We start from the raw sequence: 18,435 nt of genomic DNA on the forward strand, positions 1-18,435 counted from the left end.
TTCTAGATATTCAAAATGCCTTCCAGTTCTAGTTTATTGATCTTTCAAAGGGTCTACTTACATTATAATGTCATTATCATTATATTACTTGAAGATAGTTTCCAAATAACAATATTATTGTTTATCGCAATATTACTGGGACAATTTATCATGCAGGCAAAATTTGATTTTGTGACTTTGGTTTATTTATACACAGTTATTGAAACCTGGAAACATCTTTGCATCAAATCTGAGGTAAATCAAATTTCATACTATTCTTCCAGCGAAACTAATGAGGAGAAACTAATGGAAAACAGCAAACCTCAGACAGAAATGCTCCTGCTCTCTTACTGCAAACATTTGCTCCATTAACTTCCATTAACCAGAACATCCACAGTGAATAAACTAGATCATATTTTCAGATACACTTTTCTAAAACTTCTGATTATCTAACAACAGATGTTAAAGCAAGAGACAGGTGGACATAAACCACAAGTAAACTGGCTAAAATAGAAAAAGAGGAGAGCCTGGACTGCAGAAAGAAAAACTGCAAGAAAAAAAAAAAAGTAGATGTGAAGGAAGTCAGAAAGTAGAAAAGGGCAGAAAATAAGTGTGCAGGGAATGAAAGCCAGCCTGCAGCGCAGACAGACTAACAACTGAGCTGGAAGGTCACCGAGTTCCTGCAGAGCAGAGCAGAGCAGAAGAGAAAAAAGGAGGACTTTTGATAAACACAACCGTCTCTTTGGATTTCAGACCACCTCTTCTCCATAATCTAACAAACCTTTGAGTCATATTAAAAAGAGGAGCTAAGGTGAGGTTAAAAAGGTTGGAAGACAGAGATTAGGATGTTAGTAATGTCTGAAGTGCTTCTTATTTACACACCTAAAAGGGCTGAAGTACAAACTGTTTCACTGTTATATTTCTAGGAAAAGCACGAGCAATTATTTAATGAATCTCTGTTGTGAGCAGCAGGTGGACTCCGTTTCATCAAAGTACACCACACTGGCATCATTTTGTTTTCATTAACAGCTGGGATCAAGATCATTAATGTGAATCTGAGTCTGCTGCCAAAGTTACATCTAGTTTTATCATCCGAGCAGCTGATTCTGAGGAGCAACACCAGCCAGCATGTAAACCAGACGGCCGCAGCTGTTCAGGCTTCAAAGTGACTAAGATCAAGAAAATCTCCTGTTGATTCGACTTAAACCGGCTTACTCACGTTTTAGTGACTTTTATTGGACTCAAACCAAATGCTCGCATGGATTTGTTTAAACAAAATCCTTCTTACTGACCTTGCACTCTCCGTTTACACAAACATCCAGAGAGTCGTCTCGGCACGGCGTGCCGTCCACCACGGCGGGAGCTCGCTCCGTGTAGAAGTTGTATCCTTCGGCGAGGCAGTTGAGAGAGCAGGGCTTCACCCCACCTGGACAACGCCGCACAACGCAACAGAACCAGCACACAAAGCATTAATGCACATAGAAGACAGAGAAGACACGCTTAGGAGAGGTTCTGTTTGTTGTTTCAGGAAATTCTGAGTGGAAATGAAACAGACATCATCAATATTGAAGGAAAATGAAACTAAAATTGATTAAAAACAGGATGTCAAAAATTATTTCTACCCTTTTCTATAGATTCTTAACTGCTGTCCAACGTTCTGCATGATTCCTATGGTATTTAGATGATTTCTCTCTGGTGATCAGCTCCCTAATCTTTAGCTACTCCTACAGTTTCTCTAGATGTTTATTTTATTTCCACTCTAAAGAAACATGTGGCTTAATTGGCTCTTTGGACCTTACACAAGGTTTAAATGTAACTGGCTTAAAATGTTAAAGAATCAACTCATGTTTTAAATACAAATAAATAAATGCTGGTATTTTATGTAATACATTGACTTTCCATGACAAAATGACACTAAAAACACTAATATTGTTTCCGATTTTTTAAAAGTTGGAAATTATATACTTTTTTGTTTTCCATAAATGCAAACATCCCATATAAGGAAATGCGTCCATCTTTTCTGAAAAATGTTTTTCTTCATTCTGAAATCTAAAAACAGAAATAAGATGGGGTTCTGTAAACCAGCCTGGGTTGCTAGGTGATGGGCGGAGCTCTGCCGAGGTTGCTAGGTAACAGGCTGGGCTTTCCAGGTGACGTTACATTCCAGAGGTTTTTGAATCGGATAATTTTCCAGAGACCAATAAACACAAATGTATTGCCAAAAACTATCTGGGTCGTGTTTGTTTAAGCGCTTTGGTTGTTTTTAGAAGCGGCAGAGACCCAAGTAAAAGTGCAAAGAAGTAAATTTTGCATTATACATCCCCTTTAAAGTATATTTGACATTTCAACTATGAAAAAAGCCAGGTACAAGGGTATTAAGATGGGGACTTAACTATTTGCGGATTCTAGAAATTTACCACTGCACCTCTGAATGCTACAATTCAGCAGTTAGGTAGCAGTTTCCCCGACACTTCTTTGGGATAAATGTCATCTTTACCCATAGGGTCAGTATTTAGCAGTTTGGAGTGGTAGAGGGAAGTACTGAGTGGCCAATAAATGTAACAAAATATCTTATTACGAAAACACAAGCTCATTCAAAACAGTGTTTCAACAAATCTTCATTCATGTGTGAAACAGATCAACAGTTTCTTATTAGAGCAAATGCTGACATCATCCCATGTTTGTTTGTGCTGGCAGTCACAGGCTGTGCTAGCAAGAGAAAGAGAGAATGTACCGGTCAAACTCACAGACAATAAATTGTTCGGACTACGGAAAACTACAACTCCCGTGGTGCCGAGTTTTGGCAGGATATTTGTAGCTTTCAGGTGTGCAGTGTGAAGGTTGAACGTGAAGACTGCTGGACTAAAAACATTGACATAGGACAGCTTGTTTCAAGAAAAACAAAAAAACAGTGAGGTTTTTCCTTTAATAAATGAGCTGTCCTTGGCTGTCTGAACTGACAGAGATGGCCTGTTTCTGTTTTCCATGTCAGGATAGAAGCAAGAAGAAATCGCATGAAGCTAAACTAAATAAATTTAGAGATGGAAAGAATGGGGAAATGAAGGAAAAAAAGACGAGCGATATCCATGTAAAAGGAGGAAAAGCACAATTGGAAGTCTGACCACGGAAGAGATGGAGAGCTGCTGTTTGACTTTAACAAGGAAAAGAGAAATTGGCACTTTTCCCATTTTAGCAGCTGCAAGGGATTTTTCTTGGAAAATCAGCTGACTTGATGAAAAGACCACTTGTTGCCTGGTGTTGGAATTGTTTCGCCGACTATCTCTGCAAGCCATTATGTTCGAAATTAAAGCAGTCAAACTATTTATCTTTCGCGTCCAGTTTTCGCTGTTCGGCATTTAGCAGAAATGAGAAATTCCTGCAGAGAACTTCGGGTGCAGCCAGCATCTGCACACCAGACAAGAGGGACAGTCTGCAGCTTCAACACACACAAGCCGCTTCAATTCAGTTTATTTATAAAGTGCAGAATTTACAACATCTCAAAAGGCTTAGATTGAGTGAATCCAATTCAATATGTACCGACCTAAATCCAATTTCTACTGCAGCACCAGCGATGCTAAGAAGGAAGTCGTAAAGTCTCCAAGGTCTGTGATCCTCATAAAATATAAACAATCATACCAAACTATGAGTAATGAATTACGACTGCTGGCAGAAGGAGAATCAGTCCCATCTGGGACGACTTTCACTCAGTTCTTTTAATTTGACTTAAGAAAATCAATTTAGACACAAAGCCATTTTATTTAATAGCTGAACAGTCTGGCGTTGTAAAATGTGCTTAGAAAACGAAGTTGCTACAATTACTGACATCTTTTACTTTCAGATCAAGAAAGGCGGGTCAGCGTAAAAAAGAACCTTGCAGCTTCTCTGCACCTCATTTAATGTGTTTAGTGTGTAATTTTTTGAGGTTTGGTTATTTCTGAAAGAAAACTTATTATCCTAATTAAACATTTTGAACGCTCTTTTACTTCCATTTGGGTCTCAACTGCTTGTAAAAGCAGCCGAAGCACTTAGGAAAAAAAAAAAAAACACCCAGTTGTTTTCTGGCATTAATGTAATGTTGTTTTGGTTTCTGGAAAACAAACCGTTTCAAAAAGTCACAGTCTACGGGACTGCGCTGTTACCTAGCAACCCCAGCAGAGCCCAGCCCCGTTACCTAGCAACCCAAGGGGAGCTCCAGCAGTTTGGTCAGCTGGTGGAAAAAATGAGGAGAGGAAACAAAACTGTTGCATTAACAGATTTCAGTCTCTCTGATTGGTTGATGCGCCACATCAAGCGGCGAAAGTTCAGATTTTCCAACTCCAGCGTCTGACGCGTTGAATGCTCAAAATGCTTCGATCGTGCAGCGCCAGACACACAAAACGCGCCGCGACACACATCCATAGACTCTGAATGTAAACCAGATGCTCCTGACGCTCAGATCACGTTTGCTGTGAACGCACCATAAGTGTGTTAAATGTATTCAGAGTTAGCAAAGCTGTTAAAAAGCTAAGCAAAAAATTAGCTCTGCTATTAGCATATTAGCGTATTAGTGGAAGTGTGCCCGCCACTGCATTTCACAATCATGCACAATTTTGAGTTGGTAACAAAATACGTTGAAGTTTGTAATTGTAACATGAGAAAATGTGGAAAAGTTAACAGAAGCAGTGAGGCAGAGGACAATAGCAGCTAAAACGATGGACATATAAATGCTAACACTAAGTTTCAGCAAATAGTAAATAACACATTCACCTCCTCTGTACGGTTTCCAGGTGTAAAACTTTCCCCTGAAAGGAGTGCTATCAAAGTCAGAGCACTGGATCTCTCTGAAGTCCCTGCAGCCTGCAGGACACTCCTGCATTGGACACAAATGGACAAATTCTTCTTCATACATGTAGATTTTCTCTGCATTCACACACTACATGCAAGCCAAGAATCACAAACAATATTCATAGTATAGATGAATGAGTGCAGACGAATTGATCGCAAAGACTGAGCAAAACTCACATCAATATTGCAGGACCTGAAGCGTTTTCTTTCTCCCAGACAGTATTTTCCTCCGATGGTTGGCCTGCAGTCAAAAACAGCAGGATCAGTCCTCCATTACATCAGCACACATACCGACGTCAAAGCTCAGTTGTTTCATGGCTCCATTCTTATCTTTAGCTGCACTGATTGGACTTTATTTTAGTTACATCGATTTCACAACAAGACAACTTTTAAAAATACATCTGTTTGGTGTGTAGCTGGCAGCTTTCTCAATATTTACATCACTTTTCTGCTGAGTAAAACCAAAGCAAATGTGGAAAATAATAGTCTGAAATGAAATAGGAGAAAATCGTTGGCCCCAGATTTGGGTCAGACCATTCCCCTCTTTAATAATTTCAAGATGAGCTATCTGCTGACAGCGATTCAAAATATTATACATTCTGCAATGATTTGGACTTCACTGCTGCAGAGTGAGAAGAACTTTAATTTAAATAATTGCCCTCTTCATGGAACGACTAAGAGGAAAAATATATACATATGCAGTGTAAAAGTTTGACAAACACCATTCAGAGTGAGGGTCTGATGTCAGAGGCGGTCTCTCTGGGAAAGAGGTTTAATTATCTCTGGGTCTAATGACTGGGGCCAGAAGATGGACAACAAAGCTCTCAATCTACTGGCCTTTTAACTCAACCATGATCATGAGATGTAGATCATGAACCAGATTTGAGGAAACAAACAGCTGAAATCAGCTTCTCTGAGAGAACAGCTGGGTCAAAACAAAAGAGCTAAAGAAAGGAGATTCGTTTTCTGGCAGTTTGGAGTCGAGGAACCAAGAATCAAAAAGAGTCAGAACCCAGATCACCCTGAATCAGACGTGATCAAACGCTCTGAACATCAGCAGGCGGACGGATGTTTGCTTCTGTCAGTCAGTCTTCCATTCCTCTAAGCTTTAATTGTTACATTTTGTGTTTTTTAATCTCGTTTTTTTTGCTTGCTTTCCGTTTCCTTATTTCCAGCGTTCTTCTCGTCTATTTTATTCCCTCCTACCGCATCATATTTCTCTGCAGCTTCCTCATATCGTATCCACCACAGTTTCAATTTCTTTGTAGTCTCAAAAACTTTACAATCAAGTCTTTGATTAGCTTGTTTTGAGTTTCTGTCGCATCAGAATAATTTACACGTTTTTTGTTTTTGTTACAGTGTGGATCAATGTAGGCGGTACCTGGGGCTGTCGCAGTGTCTGACGGAGGAGGAGACTCCACCTCCACAGGTCCTGCTGCACTCCCCCCAGGCGGACCACAGACCCCAGCCTCCATCCACCCCCTCTGGACGAGTCCCATATGCAACACACACCCGTTTGAAGCACCACTGCAGCACACACACAGATTAAAAAATTATAAAACATAAATACACAGTTGTGCATTTACAAACACTCATCAGGTATTCTTGCATTATTATGCCATTACCATTGCATTAGTTGAAAATGGTCTTAAAACAACAATATTATCATTTACTCTATTAACTTCTGAAATAATTCATTGTCCAGTAAAATTTGGATTATTATTTTCAGAGCTCACCCCTTTCTCTATGGTGTTAGTCTGACAGATGGTTCCCTCTGCTGCAGGTATACTGCTGGTGATGCAGCGGTTGCTCTTACTCATGCACCAAAGTTCGCTGCAGACTTCCTGTATGCGTCAGAGAGAGAAAAATAAAACCATCGGAGAAACCGATGGACACAAGAGAGAGAATACGAGAAATATTATTGGTCTTATTTATGATCAACAGGCACAAACTGTCATTCACCTTCACCTCTTTTCCCTCCAGAGCCGTCAACACTTTAGGGTAATGTTTTATTGTGTACATACGCTGACTACATAGTATCTATAATAATGAGTCTATAAAGCCGCACGCTGTTCCAGATGTCCGTTCGCTCTGAAGGCGGCCTCGTAAAATCCTGACCATGCAATAAAAGGAACGCTGTCCTGTGAAAGTATTGCAAGATGTGTTATGCATTACAGATTTGAAGATGAGAGTCCGAGCAACATGAATCAAGAGCGAGAAGCTGAGCTGAATCATTTTTTTTTAGTTCATTTTAATAAACAGCTAAAGAGAAGATGACATAAAAACAAGAGTTTATGCAAAAACATACCACTAAATCAAAATGTCATCAGAAAAGTAGTTTATTTTAGGAAGTAAAAGAAAACAGACACCCATACACACTTACATAAGTTTAATGCACACAGATTGATATATACTAAATTTATAAAATACATTTTTCAACTATAAAACTATTGAAAACAAATGATCTGCTCCAGAAATTAGGAAAATAACTAAAAATCAACTTACTATGCTTACTTGGACATATTAGGATTTGTCTATGTTTTTCACAAAATCCCTCATAGATAATGAGCCTTGTCAGCTTACGGGCGCCTTGTCACTTTAAGTCCAAATAAGTTGCTGCAGGCCATGTCCATTACACCCATCAAAATGACTGCAAACAGATGCTTAATTATACAACTGCACATCTTTGAAAAGGAGAAGTGGAGCCTCCTGCTCAACCAACAAGAATGCAGCAAGGGTGGCAAGTCAACAACAAAACACTTTAAAACAAAACGCTTCATCTTTTCCAGCAGCCATTGTACATCCCTATACAGCTTGAGTTGCTAGGTGCAGAGTGACTCAACAATAAAAAGGTTTATTTTCCAGACACCAAAATAGCATTAAGTTATTTCCAAACAACAGCTGGGCGACATTTTTAAGCAATTGGATTGTTTTCAGGAGCAGTAGAAACCAAAATATAAATATAAAAATGCTAAAAATTTGAATTTTGCATAACAGATCCCCTTTAAGATCAATATGACGGCCAACACAGCCAGGGGCCGGACTGCGGATTTGTCCAGTGGAAGGTCATTGACACCCTCAACAAGTAAGGCAAGCCACAAAAAAAATATTTCTGAAGAGGATTGGTTTATCCAAAACTCTGGTATAGAAAGGATAAAGAAATTACTGGGATAACGGAAGCCTTGAGAGTGTTACGAGGAAGGGCGTTTAGGGGAGATTTAGAAGGCGTTAACTGCAGCTGGAGTAGTGATCTGGTGTTTTATGAAGTCCAAAGTCAGACCAGCTGTCTACTGACTTAAAGTATGTGAGTAAACTAGAGCTGCAACTAAACTGCTTTAGTCATCGAATATTCTGACAATCGGATAAAAAAAATTGGAACATTTCGTAGATTTTTCATTTAACCACTTAAGCCTTTTCATACAATATTACAAAAACATAAGAAAACGCAGATAAAAAAAATTCAATTCCTTCTTTAAAAAGAAAACAAACAACATAACACTTCTTCAGTTAATTCTACCAGCATGTGAAACACAACAAAGCAACCAACGCGTCTCTTTAAGGGTAGGCTAAAAGCAGTCGTATGCAGCCTGATGTCGCTTTTATTTGATTTGCCAGTAAAAGTGGTCATAGTGTGCCGCGCGGTCGGCGGCACAAACAGACAAAGATAGAAATCAAACTCGTCTTTTTATTTTATAACGTTTAATGAGGAAAGATACGGCGGCGGCAGATAGCAGCTGTTAATCATAATGGCCGTCAGTGTAACCGCGGATTTGCAGCAGACAGGAAGTACGGGTCGGTTTTTAAGCTAGCTGTTTCCAACTTTTATAAATCCCGCCGTCTATGAGCCCCGACCAGGTGCGTTACATTCACATACACATTAACCCGACTCGAACACGTAGAAGCCATGAATAAACTGGGAAAAAAAACAACTTTTCCGTCACGTCGCCTTCAAATGATTAAGTGACGTAGTTGAAAAGGGTCAATATTTCAGTTAATATTGACCAATTAATAAATTATTAGTGAAATAATTTATTACTGGTGATTAAATAAAACTTAGAAATGAATAAAAGTAGGTGATATTTGTGTGCTCACCGCATATTTACACTGCCGGGATCGGATACCGTACTGGAAGCGGCACTGCTCGTCTGCGTCGTAGGCCTGACCCGGGGCGGTGGTGGGGTAAACAAACTCCTGCTTTGGCGGCATGTTGTTCAGACAGGAGCCCAAACCTGAGCTGCAGCACATCAAGCAGAGGAGAAAAATATAAATGCTAATCATAAAATAAACAACAAACATAAACCCTGTTCCGATGTGACATTTTATTAAAAACAGGAGCAGTCTGAATATATAAACCATCAAACATGTTCTTACATTTTTTCCTGCACTCCAGTAATTAGCTATGTATTTCTAGGAAGGAGATATCTGATGGGCTCACTCACTCCAGGAAGCTGGTGATGTAATCCCGGCTGCAGGCCGACCAGATGAACGGGTTTGTCTTCATGGTGATGTGGTCAGCCATCAGCTTTGCGGTCTCCTGGCTGCGCGGCCCGCAGGCGTTTCCCATCCCGTCATGGTTCATCCCAAACCTAAAGCCCATGATCACACAGGGACAACACTTTGAGGCCAAGCAGACGGCTAATAATCCCTGCAGCAGCAGCGGGGAGAAAACCGGCCTCTGTGGATAACCGAGAGGAACTCCAAGAACATTAGCATCAAAAATTAAACTCTGCAACTTTGACATTCCACCAAAAGGGAACGAAACAGAATATTAAAGAATCTGTTGGAGGATATCTTCTGTTGGACAGACTAGACATTGGCCTGCAAACTATTCAAACCCTTTGCACATTACAAACACTAACCTGTTCAAGGAAGCATAAAAGGTCACTTTAAAGTCCATCCATAGACGTCCATTGTTACTTCTGTGAAGACTGTGCTGCTGTGCGATATCTACGTTTTTCTTCTGCAGATGAGGATCGCTTTGGGTTCATACACCCAGAAGATTTATTGCGGTTTTATTTAACAAATTATATGATCAACCATGTAGAAAAAAAACAAACAAAACAAAACAGAATCAATCATCAAAACCTGCTGTGTGAACGTAGACTCAGTCTACCTTATTGCTGAAAGTGGGAAAGTTTAAAGCATTTTTAGATTAAAAAACAAAACCCAAAATTTTAAAGAAGACATGGAGCGCTGTTCAGCCTTCGATGAGAAAAATGAAAATCCACAAACTGACCGTTACGGAAGAGGGGAAACAAAAATCTGTTTGTGAAAGAAAGTTGGAGGAAGCGCTGTTCAGTTTGCTACAAGCAATTAGAGATTTTCTACACAAAGTACAACAATTTTATCGTTTTTGTTTTCAGCATCAAATATTCAAGAATCTGTTTAACGCATTGGACCAGTTGATGGATCCACCATCTGTTTCAATACTTGTTAATGTGGTTTGCCAACAAGTGAACAGGGAAATTAAATTTGTGAGCAGTAAATAAAGTAAAATAAAGCCGAGTTAACAGGCTGAGAGAAGAGATGTTATTTAGGATGTATTACCAACAGATGTGGAGAAAATTGAGGGCACTCGTTACACTAAAAGTCAATGTTTATTGCAGTAAACCCTGGAAATTAGGAAAAAACATTTGATTTGAGTAGATTTACATTTTAGGATGTGGTAGACCTGATGGAACCATGAAAACACTCCAGCAGAAGGAGAAGCTCCAGCTATCGTTTGCTAGCTTAAGCTTATGTAACCTTGGTTAAGCAGCAGAACAATTTTGGAAAGGAGAATACATATAAAGCTTTTACAATGACCTAATCAAAGTCTGAATTTAAATCAAATCAATGAGTGGTGGCATGACCATAAACAAGCCTTTTAGTTACTGAAAAACATTCAACATGGCTAATTGCAGTAATTTACACAGACACAACTTGTAGATTTAGTTTAATTAAGAGTTTTGTTCACCACAATGTAGCCTGCCATGAATCCTAATGCTAGCTGACAGCAGATAAATGTTTTCCTGGAACTGAAAGTTGTTTCTCCGCCTTTAGGACATTGAGCGGCATACAGGAGAATGATTGACGGCGCTTAGACCCTCCTCCCAGCTCTGATTGGTTGTTTTTTACCAGGAGCAGGGAATTTTTGCAGACTGCAATCAGACCCGGCAGGTTAAAGTTCAAGTAAATGTAAACTAGTATTTTGAATAACAACAATGCTAGTATCCTATTTTGCTAACAAGCTTAATATCATTAGCATTAGCTCGTCATCATTTAGCTAACATTACCTGAATTCAACCACATTAAATCAACTCACTTGGTTTGTTTGGGAGAAAAAAACTCCTTAAAGATCTTTTGCTGGTTTGCTGCCATGTTTCTAACACACGCTACGTACACATAGCAGCATTTCTCAGTCACTGCTGTACATTTTAGCGCTCATGTTGCGTTTAAAGGCGGCTCGGAAAAACAAATTACAACATGTTAACAACGGCTGCTGTAAAAAAGTGAGAGGGACAACGGGCAGAGTAAGAGGAGTGCGGGAACCCTTACTGTATCTAATTGAGATAGGAATAACAGACAGATGACCACTCATCTGTTTAAAAATAAACGAACAACTTCCAGTCATGACATAGTAACAGTTTTAATTAATATGGAATAAACATATTTTGTGAAAGTTACATACACCCAGAACAAAATAAAAACCATTTGCAGGTGAACGAGTGACTTACGTGTGACCGATCTCATGGGCGATGGTGAAGGCTGTTCCCAGACCGATGTCTTCGTTGATGCTGCAGCTCCTCTCTGGCTCACACATCCCTCCCACCGGAGCTAGACCTGACAAACAGCAACATGGATTCAGACACACAGATTCACCATACAATGAATCTCACTCCACATGCACAACACATCTTCATGTTAATTACAGTCGCAGATAATTTCCGCCGCCATGAAGACCACAGGAGAGGCCGATAATTAGCTTTAATTCATGAGTCAAACCTAGCATGCTTTATGGGTCAGAGTTGGGCTAATCTTGTGGGGATGTGGTGCTCAGTGTACCCCACAAGAGGCACAGCCTGTGCTCTGTGTCTCTGTGGATTATGAATGGGTGCAGATCGCACGTCTGTGAGTGAACGTTACCTAGAGTTTCACAGGGCTTGTTTTTCTGGATGCAGATGTCGTACCTGGAGACGAGACAGAACAGTTTTTTAAAAATGTGCAGTTTTTTGGGTGGAGGTATTCAAAAGTACTCTTGTTAACATGCTGATTAAGGGCAGATCTATTCATTATAATTGCTTATAATATGCTTTGTGCTCTGAGCGATGTCGTGTTTTATTACTTATTTTTTTACATTATATTTTGAGTTCCTAACTGCACTTTCTGAACCATTTGAAAAGAAGATTGTTGCAGTTTATTTTACATGTTTATGTCAGTTCAGCTTCTTTATTTATTTTACACTAACTGTTTTACTCATAATTACACTGACTGAGCAAATTAGAGTTGTGTTGTTTTTGTGAATGTAAGATTTTATTTCTTCCAAATATTCCAAAAACAGAACTAGAAGAGGTCCAAGAAGAGGTTTCAGCTAACAAAATGCTTTTATTAACTGAATAAAAGCATTTCAAGCTTTTATTCAGTTAATTCTGATGGTTTTGGCTTCTAGATAAGTTTCTGGGAAAATTTTAACATAATATATGCAGACCCCACACATTCTGGACAGAGGCTGTTTTGACTTCTACTTTGAGTATAAAAGTCTGTAGAGTGATTTTAAAAATAAAACAAACTGAAAGTATGTGGACAAATTGTTTCTTTACCTTTAACTGATTTAATATAAACCTTATATTCTTACACATAATCTCTGTATGCTTTAATTCCTTCTTTTTGCACATAGTTTTACCCAATACAACTGATACTGAACAGTGTCCAGCATTTTCACAGACAGTGACTGATTAAACTTTTCAAGGACAATAGACGGAAGCCATTGATGGTCACTGAGGAGTCATCTGTCTGGACAGCTTCCACCCTTTGCTTGATAAAAGCGTCTGCAAAAAACAAAACTGTTCCCGTAAAGCCAATTTAAAGGACAGACCCTTCAGTACACATGCGTCAAACTTAAAGCCCCCAGGCCACATAAATAGGGCCTTGAAAATAACCGTTGTGTGCTTCAATAATATTTTATCAATCAATTGAAAGCAGTTTTCAATGGAAGAGGATTAGGGCCACAGAAAAAAAACATCAGAATTTTTTTCTAACAGATTTGACTATTTTTTCCTTAAAATTTTGACTTTCTTTTTAATTTACCAGAATTATTCTGACTTTATTCTTTTAAGATCAAAAGTCAAAATTCTGGGGAAAAAAAGTACAAATTCTGGGGGGGGGGGGGTGTCAAAATTGTAACTATTTTTCTCAGAATTTTGACTTTTGATCTCAGAAGATTAAAGCCAGAATTTTTTTTCCAGTAGCCACAATCTTCTCCTGTAGTTTTCATATATACTCTGCCAAATTACCGTATTTTCCGGACTATAAGGCGCACCAGATCATAAGGCGCACCCTCAATTATCACGCCATAATTGAGAGTGTGCCTTATAATACGGTGCGCGTTATAGTCCAGAAAATACGGTCCTATAGTTGCCTGGCAACAAAAAGTGTCTGGGTTTGAATCCTGTCTATGGTTCTGCTTGTTCTCACAGAAGACGGGTGATTTCAAAGATCTGTTTAGAAGGGAAATGCATTTTCTCTAATGTATTCATGAGACTGTGGAAAAACAGTTTCTCAGACAACAGCTGAGAGTTTTTTTCTGATTCCTGTAAAACACCTGCGATTTTCCTCAGAGATTAAGAAAAAACAAACACATCCTGCTTTGCTTTGGATAGCTTTTTGCGGTCTCATTCTTGGCAACTCTTTTCCTTTTCATTTGCAGAGTTGCTTTAATTCACCAACATTAGCAGGTTTTTAGCATGCAAGGCCTGTTTAAAGTCAGACCACAGCACTGTATGCAGATTTAACCAACAACCTTTACTTAAAACTATTTTTTGAGACATTGAAAGGTGGATTCAGATTATCATCCTGCCGCAAAACCCAAGCTTAAGGCCACATATTGACGACCAGACATTATTCTTTGAGATATTCATTTAACGAGCAGAACTTGTGATACCATCAGTTATGGGAAGAGGCAGCAAAACAGCCACAGACCAAAACACTGCCACCATCATCTTTAATTAAAGGGGCAGTAGACTACCAGAGACACAATTAAAGGATACGCTCTGAGATTTAGTACGTCAAAAAAATAAAGTGCATTAAAGCTTTTAACACAATAAAATCTATGTGATTAAATCATCAAAATTAACATGCTGAAGGGGCAGTATTATGATTTCCAGGAATATAGTGCCTTTTTATAGCACAGTAAAGTAACTGTTCTACATTTAGTTGTTATAAAAATGCTGTATGTATAAAATATGACTTAAAAGGAATTTGACTTCGTAATTTAACGCCTTGAAATTGGGCCTCTGTCTCTTTACAAACTCAGGAAGTCATCATCACATGGCTCTTCTATTAGACCTTTAATAACGTTTTTACCAGAGTTTCACTGAGAATTAGCTCCTATAATGAGTTCAGCAGATGCACAGTTCCACCAGGTGTTAGCTAATTGCTGCTGGCTAGTCTGAAGGAGCTGAGTGTTTGGAAACAGCAGCTTCAAGGAGGAGCTGCGTCTCAAAGGCGGAGCTGCGTCTCAAAGGCGGAGCTAGATCCAACCAGGCGTTTTGAACAGTTGAATGGTTGCCATGGAGATGAAAGGATTTCTCAAACATGCATGGAAGGATCAAGGCAACACTCCAGGTATGTTTTTGACGAGGGAACAACATAATGAAGTAAATCTCATGTTTAAAGTCCTGGTTGATTCATGAGTCGAGATGGTTCCGTTTCACATTTCCTTCTGTGCTTGTCTTGCGTTACCTGGTGATGAGCACGGCGGTGTCGTGGTGAGCGATGCCGTTGTCCGGGATGGCGTTCCCGTAGCTGCTGCTGCGGTGCTGGATCGTTTTCTGCCACTTACAGAAACTGTCCAATGACTTCCCAGCATGATGGTTGATCTCCAGTGTTGGCTGGAAGAGAAGAAAGGAGGGAAACGCAAACTCAGACGCACGTCTGGAAAAATAAGGCTGTGCATTTTGCTTTGTTAAATGCAGAACAGTTGCTCCGTTCTGAGGTTATTTTCCCCTCACACTATGTTAGTCTTTCCTATCTGTTAAAACTGTGTAGATTCGCCGCATTATGTGGGAGCTGAGGGAGTGCTCTGCTGGCCACAGCTGGCGAGAACTCGTAACCCAGGAATGCATGCGGTGACATAACTGGTAATTGTCTCATCCCACAGTCCCTCATCTCTGGGCCCACTCATGGCATCGTTTTCCCTTTCCAGGCACAGCTTTGACTTTCTTTTCGGACTTGGAAACCTCTTGCAGAAACCCCTGCTCTGCTTGTGCAGAGCAAAACTGGCGAACCCACCCTACCCCCTCACAGAAAAGCTAATATGCCGCTAATGAGACTAACATTTACATGTTCGCTCATTTAGATAACAAACACATCCGGGCGGGAGGCTCCAGAAATTATTTTAAGGCACGATGAATCATAAATGTTCCTAAACAAGACAGCTAAGGAGGAAACCTCAAAGCCACTGCGTAATACCCGAAGGAGCGGGCCGAGGAGTCCCACCACATGCTGTTAATGGCTAGCTAATACAGTCATTTACAAGGCAGGCAGGTGGTTCAGTCATCTCCAGAGCTACACTGGTAAGGTCATGGACTTTTATGAGCTGAACTCCTGCCCTGTGGCCGTCGGTCTCTGGCTTACATCATGCAAGCAGCTCAGTGAGGCGGTTTTTAGTCCCGGTGCTTCTTCTGGAGGTGCATGCTGACCTCAGCTGGATTAAAAATCAAGAACATGCTTTCCTTGGTAACATTTTTAGTTTACAATCAACACTAAAATCAGCTTCTGCGAACGCGGAACCTTGAAAAAGCAAGCATTTCACAATTTCCTCTGAAATAGAATAGTTGGTCTACTTTCTAGTACAAATATCTTATAGTTGAGAAAAATCTAAACAAACTTACAAATACATTTTCATAAAGATATAGAAGCTTGTTTTAAGTCAATAATTCTTTAATATATAAATTTATGTTTTTTGGTTTTTTGCTTCAAAAACCTTCCACATGTCACAAGTTACCTAGCAACCCAATCAAAGCCCAGCCCCGTTACCTAGCAACCCAAGCTGAGTTCCAGAACAATTTTCTGCTGGTTTTTTTTTCAGCTGGTTTTTCTGCTTTTCAATGGCTGCTGGAAAAGACGAGTGTTTTGTTGTTGTCTTACCATTCAGAAACCACTTGCTGCATTGTTGTTTGTTGTGCAGGAGGCTCTACTTTTGCTTTTTAAAGATGTATGGTTGTATCTCTTTGCAGCCATTTTCATGTGCAAGTGGAAATGTTGAGTTGGGGCGAGAGTGGCCAGCAACAGCTTATTTAGATTTAAAGTGACAGAACAGTTTGTTCTGAAAGGAGCTCAATAGGCAGAACTGAGCACACTAAAATCTCATCATCAAAAAAAATGTGCTGAACATGTTTTGTGTAGCCCATAGATCTATCCTAACCTGTATAAGAAAGCATAAAACAAAGCGAGGCTGTTTGAAGGCAAAATATAAAGGAACATGAGATTACTGTACCACACAGAGTAGTGTGGAACAGAGTATTTAAATCCATCTCGTAGCTGTTCTACGTCCTGGGAAAGCGTCTGAGAGCTGCCTGTTTTCCACAGCAACATACACGACAGTCACAAGGCAGCTCTGTGCGACAGGTACAAAACTCCCCTCACTGCCCGACTTTTTCCACCTCCGTTCAATCCTCTCTCTCTCTCTACTTACCGTCCTTACATCCACTCATTCCCGTCACTACAGCCGCCATTCATAACAGTCACACACACACACACACACACACACACACACACACACGAAGGTCGCTGGGGGGGGGGGAGGAAACAACACTCAAGCCACTAATTTACACAGAGATTTATGAGGACAAACTCAGACAGAGACATGCAGCTGTTGACCGACCTGGTCTTCCATGAGCAGGATGAGTCGTGTCACCACGATGTTGACTGCATTCCCCAGGCTAGAATCATGGAACAGTTTGGCAACCTGACCTCCAGGGAAACAAGAAAAGACCAGTCTTAAAAACGGCCGACGCACCGGCAGACCTCAGCACAGCTCAGACCAGACAACAACGGGACAGAAAATAACGACACAACGGTCCACTTTAAACTAGGGCTGAAATGATTAATCACAATTAATCGATTATTGAAACCATCGTCAACAGATATAATAATCAACTAATCATTAACTGGAATATACATACTCTAACAAAAAGGCGATTTTCTGAAAAAACAACACAATCAGAGTCAAAGCTGTACATATATGTATATATACAATTTGCATTTAAGATAATAAATAAATAAAATTAAAAAACTAAATTATTTAGCTGTGTCCGAATTCAGGGTCTGCATCCTTCGAAGGACGGATTTGTAGGCCGATTACATCATAGCGTGGCGACAAGGCCTGTCCGAATTCAAAGACTCCTTCAAATGCGTCCTTCTTTTCCCCAGATTTGAAGGATGGGTCCGGTGTATCCTTCACGGCCCACGATATCCCATAATTCATTGCGGGTTCCAACTGGGCATTCAGGCAGAGCGATAATGGCGGTGAATAGCAACAAATTATTTAGCTTTATAACACTTTAAATGACACAACGTGATTTGGTACAACGTTTTTAGGCGAGAATGTAAGTGTGTAAATCTCAAATATCTGCTCGGTTCATCAATACATCACCTAATTGCAATATTGCTCTGACATTTTCGGACCTGTCTGCTACCGCTGCGTTAACAGCCAGCGCCGGGCGCTCCAGGTTCGGTATACCGAGAGAAAACGCCTAACTCCTGGCACATTGTTATAAAAACTCCCGCTAGCTTTCCCCAATGAGTGGGAGTTAAACACCGATATTATTCAGACAGGTCTGGTTGAAAAATGTTTGGTTTATAAAGTATTTCAAAGCAGAGCACATCGGTTTGATTAATTAAAGTTAAGCCTTCAAACATAATAGGTTTATTTAACCGTAATGTCCTATCTGCGATGTGGAGAGTATTATATTTGTAAATGAATAATTTGTATTCCTTGTAGAAAAGTGCAGTACACATTTGAACATTTTAGAATCAAACTAAGAGATTTCCTTTTTACTATGGAACATCCTTCACTATAAAAGTTGAAGACTAATAGAAATCAGTAATACATGACTGAAAAACAAATTTCGGCTCCGTCGTTTTTTTCTTTTTCTTCTCCGCTCTCTGCTTCGCGCTGTCACGGTTGCTTGGCAATATGAGTTATGCTGAGGTGGGGGCGGGGACAGTTGGTGAAGGCTAGACCTGTCCGAATCCATAGATATTTTTCTTCCGGTCTTAGTTTATTCCCGGCCTTCGAAGGACCCGTCCTACGTAGACCAGTCCTTCGAAGGATGCAGACCCTGAATTCGGACACAGCTTTTGTGCTTCCTTCACATTAAATCGGAAGATTTATTCTTCTTGTGTGCTTAATCTTCTCTATGCCTCCAACGC

At 39.9% G+C, this 18,435-nt stretch overlaps 1 protein-coding gene across 1 annotated transcript in view; it reads right to left on the reverse strand.

The window, feature by feature from the left end:
• LOC106939163 (A disintegrin and metalloproteinase with thrombospondin motifs 10-like) overlaps nucleotides 1–18,435 on the reverse strand; it is a 58,838-nt gene that overhangs the window by 4,844 nt on the left and 35,559 nt on the right. The window contains exons 7-17 of the mRNA XM_015021469.1: nucleotides 16,886–16,969; nucleotides 14,743–14,891; nucleotides 11,929–11,972; nucleotides 11,520–11,625; nucleotides 9,243–9,389; nucleotides 8,896–9,037; nucleotides 6,540–6,647; nucleotides 6,185–6,330; nucleotides 4,981–5,044; nucleotides 4,726–4,828; nucleotides 1,272–1,405 (exon numbers count right to left, since the gene is read on the reverse strand). Of these exons, the coding sequence (XP_014876955.1) occupies nucleotides 1,272–1,405; nucleotides 4,726–4,828; nucleotides 4,981–5,044; nucleotides 6,185–6,330; nucleotides 6,540–6,647; nucleotides 8,896–9,037; nucleotides 9,243–9,389; nucleotides 11,520–11,625; nucleotides 11,929–11,972; nucleotides 14,743–14,891; nucleotides 16,886–16,969 (1,227 nt within the window). The remainder of the gene's footprint in view (nucleotides 1–1,271; nucleotides 1,406–4,725; nucleotides 4,829–4,980; nucleotides 5,045–6,184; nucleotides 6,331–6,539; nucleotides 6,648–8,895; nucleotides 9,038–9,242; nucleotides 9,390–11,519; nucleotides 11,626–11,928; nucleotides 11,973–14,742; nucleotides 14,892–16,885; nucleotides 16,970–18,435) is intronic.

The sequence above is a fragment of the Poecilia latipinna genome, unplaced genomic scaffold (genome assembly GCF_001443285.1).
Source record: "Poecilia latipinna isolate Pla-1442-1.1 unplaced genomic scaffold, P_latipinna-1.0 Scaffold2789, whole genome shotgun sequence".
In the NCBI taxonomy this organism is placed as follows: domain Eukaryota; kingdom Metazoa; phylum Chordata; class Actinopteri; order Cyprinodontiformes; family Poeciliidae; genus Poecilia; species Poecilia latipinna.